Genomic DNA, 12,091 nt, shown 5'->3' with positions numbered 1-12,091 from the left:
GAGAGAGAGAGGCAGAGACACAGGCAGAGGGAGAAGCAGGCTCCATGCACCGGGAGCCTGACGTGGGATTCGATCCCAGGTCTCCAGGATCGCGCCCTGGGCCAAAGGCAGGCGCTAAACCACTGCGCCACCCAGGGATCCCTATGATCTCCATTTCTTAATGGTTGGATAAGTGTAAAGTTTTCTTTAGTTGGTGTACAAAATCTACATAACTATTTTGCCATTGTAGTAACTATTTCTTTTGGCTACAGTAGCTTGCTTCTAATTTTTTTATATCTTTGTGAGTGAATTTTTTTTCAATGAATATTGGGAGTACTATTATGTTTCTTTTGAAATTTTTTAGTATAAAATCTCACTATTATAGAAACTACTGAATCTAAAAGAATGGATATTATATTTTTTGAAAGTCCTATTGAGATTTTATCTATTTTGTTTTTTATTTTATTTATTTTTGTTTTTTTTTCTTTAAGATTTTATTTATTTATTCATGACAGACACAGAGAGAGAGAGAGAGAGAGGGGCAAAGACACAGGCAGAGGCAGAAGCAGGCTCCATGGAGGGAGCCTGACGTGGGACTCGATCCTGGGTCTCCAGGATCACGCCCTGGGCTGAAGGCAGGTGCTAAACTGCTGAGCCACGGGGGCTGCCCTATTTGTTTTTTTAATATTTTATTTATTCATTCATGAGAGACAGAAAGAGAAGCAGAGACACAGGCAGAGGGAGAAGCGGGCTCCATGCAGGGAGCCCGATGTGGGACTCTATCTCGAGTCTACGGGATCACACCCTGGGCTGAAGGCAGCGCTAAACCGCTGAGCCACCCGGGCTGCCCATACTGAGATTTTAAAATGGTATTGGTTCTATTATAGTTGATCAAAAAGCAGCTGTGTAGAGCCACTAATACGAAATCACCCTTTGTATATTACCTATAGTCCTGCACTTAAATACATACCTTTATATAATTGTAGCCTTACTGTTTAATATTTTGATTTTTTTTACAGATTATCAGATATTTTCTGTTTTTGTAGCTTTCATATTTTTAAGTTGTAAAAGTAACATAATGTTGTTAAAATTTAGAAAATAGAAGGGAAAGTAATAGAAAACCTCCCATAATTATAGCCATTGTTGACATTTTGCTGTTCTTTCACTCATTTTTTTCTAATATGTTAATGCCTTAAAATGATCACATATAGATACCATAACTGATTGTTTTAAGTTTGAGTATTTTCCTCTGTATTTGCATTTCTTGGTGTATCATTTGTTATCTTGTCTGTTCATGTTCTTTAGCTATTCATCTTTAAAATCCTGCTGCTTTTCTTCCTCTAAGTTTTTAAATAAACTTTAGAATAATGCCCGCTTTCCAAGTATGATTATCAGATTTGTGAGCACTGACTTTGTAAACTAATTTAGGTTCTTCTAAAATTAGTGTATTCTTACCCCTCTCCTTAATTGTTTCAGCTTAACACTAGACTAATGATTAAAAGTGAAATTTAGGGGTACCTGGGTGGCTTAGCCGGTTAAGCATCTGCCTCCACTCAGGTCATAATCTCAGGGTCCTGAGATCAAGCTCCATATCGGGCTCCCTGTTCAGTGGGGATCTGCTTCTTTCTCCCTCTCCCTCTGTGCTTGGTTTCTCTCACTCATTCTCTCTCAAGTGAATAAATAAAATCTTAAAAAAAAAAATTAGGAGTGGCTAGCTGTCTCAGTCAATGGAGCATGTGACCCTCGGTCTCAGAGTTGTGAGTTTGAGTCCCATATTGAGTTTATAAATCACTTCAAAAAATCTTTTAAAAAATGGAATATTAATAATGCTTTTTAGTTATAATTTTGTATTGAACATTTAATGAGAAAATTGTGAAGGAATAAATAATTCATTTTCTAGGGTGACTGTGAAGATCATGCTAACCTTCTGTGCAGCCTTCTTCTTGGATATGGATTAGAAGCCTTTGTCTGTGTTGGGACTAAGGCAAAAGGAGTACCTCATGCGTGGGTTATGACCTGTGGAACTGATGGAACCATCACTTTTTGGGAGAGTTTAACAGGACACAGGTTTGTCAGTCATATTTACAAGGATATTAAAATAAAGATGGGGGGGATCCCTGGGTGGTGCAGCGGTTTAGTGCCTGCCTTTGGCCCAGGGCGCGATCCTGGAGACCCGGGATCGAATCCCATGTCGGGCTCCCGGTGCATGGGGCCTGCTTCTTCCTCTGCCTATGTCTCTGCCTCTCTCTCTCTCTCTCTATGTGACTATCATAAATAAATAAAGATGAAAAAAAAAAAGAATCGGTGAAAAGTGAATCAAATTTAAAAAAAATAAATAAATAAAATAAAATAAAATAAAGATGGGGATCCCTGGGTGGCGCAGCGGTTTGGCTCCTGCCTTTGGCCCAGGGCGCGATCCTGGAGACCCGGGATCGAGTCTCACATCGGGCTCCCGGTGCGTGGAGCCTACTTCTCCCTCTGCCTGTGTCTCTGCCTCTCTGTGACTATCATAAATAAATAAATTTAAAAAAAATTTTTTTAATAAATAAAATAAAATAAAGATGTAAATTTTTTTTTTAAGATTGTTTATTCATTCATGAGAGAGAGAGGCAGAGACATAGGCAGAGGGAGGAGCAGGCTCCTCACAGGGAGCCTGATGTGGGACTTGATTCCAGAACTCCAGGATCACGCCCTGGGCCGAAGGCAGGCAGTAAACCGCTGAGCCACCCAGGGATCCCAAGATGTAAATGTTTTAAATTAAGGATTCTTTGTTTATATTAGATGGTACTCAAACGCACAAATTAATAATTTTCATTATTAGAGCCTTTTTATGACCAAGCAAAAGATTACTTCAATTAAAACAGCTCTTAATTTGAAGAAAATTTGTACACCTAAAATATTCTTTACCAATATAATATAATAATATTAATATATTAATATAATATAATATTGGTTAAAAAATAATTTATTTTAAATTTTGTAATTGGCATATGCTTTTTCTAATGTTTTTCCCCAAGCCTAAAAATAAATTGAGGTTGTAAATCATGATTTCTTTTGAAAATTTGATGTCACCAATTCCACATTGGTAAATTCACTGTATGCTTTTCTTAGCTCTTTGGACTGCCATCAGATTTTGAAAGAGTTCGGTGTTCCCTCTTTCCTGGAACCATCTCTTTCCTTAGCTTCTACCATAGCATTGTCTTTCAGTTTTCATTATTCCTTTTTTTTTTTTTTTTTTTTTAGTTTATATTATTCTTATCTGGCTGTTCTTACTTCACCTTTATCTGATCTACAAATGGAGTTTCTAAAGGCATAGCCCTGGGCCATCTTCTTAGGTTTTTTAATTTTCCCCTGGTTGATAATCATTTTTGTTAGTTGTACCTATTAATGTATAGCTAAAGTATTTTAATTGTGCTATTTGAGATGAATGATTTTGATCTTAATGGTTATACATAGAATATATTCTCATGTTGAATAAAGTTGATTTTTATATCATATGTGCCATACAATTACTGTAATAAAATTGTAGAAATATAAGAAAAAACAAGTATTAAACTCTAGTCCTGGGAAATAGTTATAGCCCTAAATATCTTTCTTAATAAATGTTACCATCTTAATTTTTAAGTTTTTACTGTATAAAATTATACTTTACTTTTTTTAGGTACATCCACAAACCTGCCAATCCTGATGAATCTCCAGTTGCAGAACAGCCCAAACCTCTGTACCCATATCGAACAATTGGTTGTGTTTTCAATCATCAGATGTTCTTGGGAAATTGTCAGCCCTCTGACTCAGTAGAAATCTGTGTATTTGATTTGAATGATGAATCCAAATGGAAACCCATGAGTGAAGAAGCAATCAGATCTGTGTGCGCTCCAGGAGCTACAACATCCCTTCCTCCTTTTCCCCCTCTATGTGCATCCACAATTGATGCTTCAGTAACAAGTAATGAAATAGAAATGCAGCTAAGACTGCTAGTGTCAGAACACAGGAAGGTAATTAATACTGATATATACTGATATTTGTAGTTTCATGCATTTTTTTTCATTTGTTTATGTATTTAACAATAATAAGGGGAGGAGGGCAGCTAGGATAGTACCAGTCACTGTTCTAGCCCTGAACAAAACAAATTTTGTTCCTGCCTTTAAGCTTGTAGTTTTGAAAGTCATGAGAGTTAGGTTCTGAGACCAAAAGTTTCCAAACTCACTAATATTTTTAGAATTTATTACTTCTAGAAATGAAGAGTGGTAAACTAGTTCAGACTTTTGCTGAATACCACTCTTTGGATTTATTTTTCTGTGGAGTACTTAATTCATATTATTCCTACTGAAAATACTGGGTTATATTTTTTTCATAATCATTTTTTTCCAGGTTGGTTTTATTTTGCCCTATCACATGAATTTAGCTGGATGTAAAATTATATTCTCATTCTAGTTTTAATTTGCATTGCCCTGATTATTAATGAGATCAGTCCTCTTATTAGCCATTTAGATTTCTTTTGTGCATTAGACATAACAAACATAAAAAGATATAAAAAGATTAGTATATTTTAAGAATTTTTGTTCATTGGAAGAAACCAGTCAGGGAATGAATGAAAACATGATTGGAGTGGGTGCAACACATAACCATCAAAGGACTAGAATCTCAGAAGACTTATTTCTAATTCATCTTTTGGCATTCCATAATAGACTCTCCACCTTCAGTGAATCCTGTTTACTGTGTTCCTTGAGGGCATCAAAGGCAAAGTGATTTATTAACTATGTTTTCTGGGCTTCCAATTACTATTAGTTTGGCTTCTAAAATCTGCTCTACTCACTTGCCAACTCATCAAAGCTTTTAGAAGTGTATTTTGGAAAGTAATCTGGCACTTATAGTTTGTTCTCAGCAGTAGGTTGTTCAAGGACCTACTTCACTTACACTGCGGAGAATGAAAGCCCCTCATTACTGCATCTTTCCCTCCATCACTCATACTATACTGCCTTTTAGTTTTCCTAGGTCTTGTTTACAAATAAGACCAGTATTTTATTGTAATAGGAATTTATGTAGAAAAAGAAAACAAAAAACTGAGCTAGATGCTAGTGTTGATCATTAAGTTAATGGTGCCTGAAAGCCAGTAAGTGAGATTTACTTTTCGCCACAGAAAAAAAGATAGATGAACATAGACCTTTGGGGTTACTTGGAACCAGCTAAAACCTTGAATACAAAATCAGGAAATGGCAGAGATCTATTATGATAATCAAAATATTTAGAATTTTTGAGAAAATTTTTTTTGTAACAATGTTTTTAAAATATCACGTGTATAGATATATGGAGTTCATTTCATACCACAAGTGAAATCTTAAATGCCTTCAACATTCTATAGAAACATGTTTTAAGCTCCCTGAAGGCCTAAAGCATATCTTTTCACCTTTATATCCCTTTACGGTATAAAAGTTAGTATTATCATGTAATTCATTTGTTGACTTTTCTCTCCTACTATAGTTGAATTTGTGTTGGAACAATTAAATTAAGCTGATTCAATCTTACTCTTTAAATAAAACGTGATTTCAGATTTCAGCAGCACTGTGTTTTCCATAGTAGGACTGTTCCATGTAGTATTTTCTAGTGAATATTAAGGAAGTACAGATTTTTGAGCCTTTACTAACATCAATGTATTAAAAGTTTTTTCTTTTTTTTACTTCTAAGTAAAACCAGGTACCTGTAGTTCCTTTATTTGTACGTGTCCTTATCATAATAGAAAATTTAAAAAGTTATGATGGGCTTTATATTAAAATATTTTTTATATTTTAAATGTATTAAAATCACCAACACTTATAATTGGTTATTAAAATACTAGTATATTTCACCTTTTCTTTTTATTTTTCGATTGCTGTAGGATCTTGGGCTCACTACTGTTTGGGAAGACCAGCTTTCCTATCTCTTATCACCAGCTTTGGCTTCTTATGAATTTGAGCGTACGACAAGTATATCTGCAGGCAATGAAGAATTTCAAGATGCCATAAGGAGGGCTGTACCTGATGGTCACACATTTAAAGGGTTCCCAATACATTTTGTCTATAGAAATGCAAGGCGCGCATTTGCTACATGTCTTCGGTAAGGTGGAATTTATGAATTTGTAAATGTTAACTGTCTTAGGAATTTAAAGATTTTTTTAAAATTAATTAATTAACTAGAGTAGGAGATGAGGGCAGAGTGGGGATAAGCAGACTCTGTGCTAAGCATGGACCCAAGTGCGGGGGTGGATCTCATGATCTGAACTGAAGTTGAGAGACGCACACCCTACTGAGCAACCCAGGTGTCCCTATTAACCTAGACTTTTAGCAGTCTGTTAGTCTGGTCGTTTAGGAATGACTTTAGAATCACGTGAACTTTTATAATGATTTATTTTCCTTGCCACAGATTGTGATTCATTAGGTCTGAAATGTGGCTCTAGGTAGTTGGAATAATTTTCCCGTTGGTTTTGGTGCAATCTCAGCTGAGGATTTCTAATCTTATCTAGTGTAATTTTTTAAATTTATAGACTGAGAAAATATTGTGTAATTTCAATAGCTAAACCAAAATCATAGGGCTATTGGTAACAGAGACTAGATTTGTGTGTGTGTGTGTTTTTGTTTTTTTTTTTAATTGGTGTTCAATTTGCCAACATATAGAATAACACCCAGTGTTCATCCCATCAAGTGCCCCCCTCAGTGCCCATCACCCAGTCCCCCCACCCCCTGCCCACCTCCCTTTCTACCACCCCTTGTTTGTTTCCCAGAGTAAGGAGTCTCTCATGTTCTGCAGAGACTAGATTTTTAAAAATTATTTTAAATATGGAATGGACTTATTTGGAGATAAAGTAAAATCTGTGTTCACTTCTTAATTAAATAAGTTTTCTTTTGTAGGTCTCCTTTCTGTGAAGAAATAATCTGTTGCCGTGGAGACCAGGTGCGACTGGCAGTTCGTGTCCGAGTGTTTACTTACCCCGAATCTGCATGTGCTGTTTGGATCATGTTTGCTTGTAAATATCGCTCGGTATTATAGGACTAACATTTCTGTAAGAATCTACCTGTGTTTTATTGGAATTTTACACATTGTACATTATAGCTGTTTAGAGGTTCATTATTTTAAAAATCACATTTTGGCTTGGATGTCATATTTCACTTTTGTATATACCTGATAATAGTTTGAAAAAAATCATGTGTGTATTTAAAAATTAAGGATAAAAAACTTGTAAAGTCTGAGTGGAATTTAGTATAAATTAAGTGTCTATTTTAATAAATGGTACATTGTTTACAGGTATTCAGTAGTTTATGAATAAAATAAAATTTACTCAGTTTTCTTTACATTAACAGGTAATCAGAGAGAGGTTTATTTGTCTAAGGGTTTGAGCCATAAAAAAATCAATATGATCATTATTTTTCATAGATTAATGATTAATGGGATTATTTTATATAAATTAGAAATTAACCTCACAACAGATTTGTTAAATAGGTGAAAATACATTTTGATGAACTATCACTTTTGTGGCTTACCCATTGGCCATAGGGATATTTGTGACTTTCCAGGGATTTATGGGAAGATTCTGATGCAAGAGTAGGAAAAACTGATACCAGAAAAGCATAAATATTAATAAAACAAATCTCACATAAAGATAAATGAATAATTTATAAATACATTAGTTTGATTCATTATATAAAAATGAACTGAGTATTTTAGAAGAAGCTCACCATACCCTTTTGTTACGACACTGATATACTGTTTTCTGTAATTATTATTGGCAGTCTGTTGCTGATTCTTGGTAGTCAGAGGATTCATTACTGGCCTCTTTATGGATTCCATCTTATGAAATCACATTTGTTTTTCTTTTTTCCTTTTTTTTTTTTTCATTGTGATAAAAACACCAGAGTATATGCAATTACTCTAAATTGGAGAATCATTATGTGAGGCCCCTGAAAAATGAGCATATGTGAGAGACTCCATGCTGATACTTGCTTTAAAACTGAGCAAGTTTTAGAAGTTAGTTTTAAAACTGAGCATCAAAAAAGCAGTAGTAGTTTGACTTTTTGTAAGAAGCTGCATGACATAATTGATAGATTGGATTGCCCATTTAGCATCTGTGCATAGATCTTGATTCAGTTGCTTCATCTATTGGTCTTTTTAAGAAAGCACTGTGGGGGGATGCCTGGGTGGTTCAGTGGTTGAATGTCTGCCTTGGGCTCAGGGCCTGACCCCGGGGGTCCCAGGATAGAGTCCCACATTGGGCTCCCTGCATGGAGCCTGCTTCTCCCTCTGCCTCTCTCTCTCTCTCTCTCTCTCTCTCTCTGTGTCTCTCATGAATAAGTAAATAAAATCTTAAAAAAAAAAAAAAGCAGCACTTTCTCTAAAAAGAGGGGCACTTGGATGGCTCAGTTGGTTAAGTGTCTGACTCTTAATCTCCTTGATCTCAGAGTTGTGAGTCTGATCCCCACATTGAGCTCCACGCTGGGCATGGAACCAACTTAAAAAAAAACAAAAAAAGCCAACAGTGTGTACCAGTTGGCTATGCAAATTACTCTTTTCATCACTTAATTGTAAATAAAATGATTTAATGTTTTTTTAAAAATGAAAATCTAGAGATACCCTAAAATTTACCTTTTGTTTATTTTTACATATGATGAATATTTATGATTTAACTTATTTTTAAAAATCTGAAAATATCCCTCTACTTTCAATTTTCATTGAAAACAGTAATCAGATATTCTTGTGAGACTGACATACCTTTAGAGAATTAGCAAAATAAGAATTGAGACTTTTTTACTTTGTTACCAGAATTATTCATAAGGTATCAATAGGGAAAATTGCTTATAATTTTCAGCTTTTGGAACAAATTATTTATGGGGCACTAAAGGCAGACATGTTAAGATTAAGGCTATGTTATCTTTGAGGCTGGGTGGACCAGAAAAACACATGTATATTCATAATGCATCTTTGGTATAAATTCTAAAATAAATTTTCTATTTATGCACTTTAATAGACTCCAACATGAATAATTTTCTGTAAAGGTGGTTTATTTCAAAAGATTCTTTTAGTGATTTTATCATTAGAATTCTTATTACTAATGTTTCTTTTTAAAAATTGAATTTGCATTGTCTGTTTAGCTGTCATAAAAGTTGTTTTCCTATTAAAAATGTAAAATAATTTTTATATGTCTTTATTCTTTTTGACAATATGTACACTAATACAGTCCTCTATACATTTATATGTGTGTGTATATAATATATAGGTGTATTTATTTAGTAGAAGATTATCAGAAACCTAGAAACTTCATTACTCAAGCATGAGCCTGTTGAATAAAACTTACTAAATTTAGTTCCAACTAAGTGAACACTCCAAATGCCTTGGAACTTTTTTCTACTATTGAGGTGTACATTTTTTGATATGATCTGCAAAAACACCTGAAACCTAGCAGTTCTGGAAAATACATATTTGAAACCCACTTTTCTACTTCTTAACAAAGACAAGATTTGGGGGATCCCTGGGTGGCACAGCGGTTTGGCGCCTGCCTTTGGCCCAGGGCGTGATCCTGGAGACCTGGGATCGAATCCCACGTCGGGCTCCCGGTGCATGGAGCCTGCTTCTCCCTCTGCATGTGTCTCTGCCTCTCTCTCTCTCTCTGTCTGTGTGTGTGACTATCATAAATAAATAAAAAATTTTAAAAAGTGGAAAAAAGACAAGATTTGAACCAAATGAAAAGTAGGCTTTATATTTGAAAAACTTGCTATTAAAGTAGTATTCTGTGCTATATAACTGACCATCAGAAGGCATTAGTTCCAAGTTGCCGATTTAGCACTTTTGATTTCATGCTGTGCTAAAAAACATAATTTAGGTTAGACTACAGTTGTCAGGTTTTTAATTGTTTTTGACTATTAGATAACAATTTTGTCCTTTCTACTTAAAGAGATAAGTACAGGAATTAAATAATCTAATGATCTAATTTTAAACGTGCTCTTTTAAGTCAATTAAAAAGTAGCATTGCTTTCTAGCTGTTGTTTCTGTTGATAGTGAAGAAATAATTTGAGATTAGCCAAAGCTTATATAAAATATAAAAAACAAAATAGACAAACATATAAACTAGAAGCCATCTAATTTTGAAGAACCTAAATTGTTTATAGCATATTCTACATTTAAAACACAAGTTGAGGGCAGCCCGGGTGGCTCAGCAGTTTAGTGCTGCCGTCAGCCCAGGGCCTGATCCTGGAGACCCGGGATAGAGTCCCACATCAGGCTCCCTGCATGGAGCCTGCTTCTCCCTCTGCCTGTGTCTCTGCCCCTCTCTCTCTCTCTTTCTGTCTCTCATGAATAAATAAAATCTTTTTAAAAAATAAAAAACAAGTTGACTTATAATCACTAATGCATATAAATGTTGGGTATTAATTATTTAATGTTTTCTTCTGAGATTTGGTTGGCATAGTCATAATTACATTTGACTTGTATTTGGTTTGTGAATTAACTACATGACACCAGTGTTGAAGTAGTCATTGATATTAGGAGGGAAATAGAGGAGGTTATTAGCTGGTCATTAGTTCACAATATATTCTTTCTCTTAAAGATTTATTTTAGAGAGAGTGAGCAGTGTGGGGAGGAGAGGTAGAGGGAAAGGGAGAGAGAATCCTTAAGCAGACTCCATGCTGAGCACAGAGCCCAATGTGGGGCTTGATCTCAGGACTCTGAAATCATGACCTGAGCCGAAATCAGTGACTGACCCACCCAGGTGTCCCAGTTCACATATATTCTTAGGAAAGATTTTGTCTCTGATTCTACTGAATTTAGACTCCTATTAATACTCCGAAGCAGATATTTCCTAGTGCTTTTGAAGATAACTAGTTTTGTTTTCATTTTTGTTTTTTTTGGTTTTGTATCTGAAACTAGAGTTTTAATTGTCTTTATATATAGGCTGTTTTTATACATGATTTAATATTTCATGGCCTAAAATTACAGGATTTTGGACTTGAAAGGAGTCTTAGGTCTTCTAGTCCACATAATATATATAGTAATGAAATGGAGATCTATAGAGAAGTGAAGTTCCCTGTCCAAACACATATAACTCAAATAGCAGATCTGCTCTAAAATCAAGTTCTGGCTTTGAGTTTACTCTTTTGCTATATCTGTATAATGTGAGTTTTTCTCTCTGTGGGCATTATTGGGTATGACCAAGTAACCATCCAACATAGAATGGAAAATTTTCATTTTAGTGGTTGTACCCAAGACATAGAAATATGGAAGGCACCTGTCTTTAATGGTACTCATAATATAACCTATCAAAAATTACGGTTAACATTTAGGGTATCAAGTCACTGACATGAGGCCAGAATTACTTTTTAGGGAAGATGGCCTAGGGAAGCTGAGGCCCTTAGAGGGGCAGTGAGCTGCTTAAGATTCTTGGTGGTGTAGAATTCGACTATTTGTATACCTAAGAGAGATTCAGTAAACTGAGATCCAGGGATAGTCCCAACTAACATGCACCTAGAAAATATTTTAGTCCTATTGTCTGTATTTTGAGAGCATTATTCTGAAATTCTGAATTTATTTACAAATTAGATGTAACTGGTCAGTTGTTACCGAATTTTTACAACATCTTTTCCTTGTACACCATGGGAATGGGAGCAATGGGACCATGAAACTAGAAGATGATTGTCAGAAGTTAGATGATCTATTTGATTTGAATATAAGCAAATAGATTTTATCATTAATTCAGCTTTATTGACATAATTTGCCTACCATACAATTAACCATTTTTTTTCTTCCAAGTTTTTATTTAAATTCAAGTTAGGGGCACCTGGGCGGTTCAGTGGTTGAGATCTGCCTTTGGCTCAGGGCGTGATCCCAGGGTCCTGGAATCAAGTCTGGCATCAGGCTCCTCCCATGGAGCCTGCTTCTCCCTCTGCCTGTGTCTCTGCCTCTCTCTCTCTCTCTCTCTGTGTCTCTCATGAATAAAAATTAAAAAAATTTCAAGTTAACATATAGTGTAGTATTGGTTTCAGGAATAGAACTTAGTGATCACTTACATGTAACAATTCACTGTTTCAAAGTGTACAATTCAGTGGTTTATACTATATTTGGGGATACAACTATCATCCATCAATATTAGAAC

General features: G+C 35.1%; 1 protein-coding gene across 3 annotated transcripts in view; it reads left to right on the top strand.

Moving 5' to 3' along the window:
- CEP76 (centrosomal protein 76) overlaps window positions 1–12,091 on the top strand; it is a 29,470-nt gene that overhangs the window by 14,262 nt on the left and 3,117 nt on the right. Inside the window, exons 9-12 of one of the 3 annotated variants that reach the window (XM_038543917.1) lie at window positions 1,880–2,046; window positions 3,641–3,974; window positions 5,855–6,072; window positions 6,864–6,979. In XM_038543917.1, coding sequence (XP_038399845.1) covers window positions 1,880–2,046; window positions 3,641–3,974; window positions 5,855–6,072; window positions 6,864–6,979 — 835 coding nt within the window. Of the gene's footprint in view, window positions 1–1,879; window positions 2,047–3,640; window positions 3,975–5,854; window positions 6,073–6,863; window positions 7,318–12,091 lie in introns of those variants that run through there. The other 2 variants (XM_038543916.1, XM_038543915.1) reach the window with 2 other exon arrangements.

Source organism: Canis lupus, chromosome 7 (assembly GCF_011100685.1).
Source record: "Canis lupus familiaris isolate Mischka breed German Shepherd chromosome 7, alternate assembly UU_Cfam_GSD_1.0, whole genome shotgun sequence".
Classification (NCBI taxonomy): Eukaryota; Metazoa; Chordata; class Mammalia; order Carnivora; family Canidae; genus Canis; species Canis lupus.
Note: the sequence above shows the minus strand (reverse complement) of the source record. Positions and strands in the feature narration are given on the sequence as shown.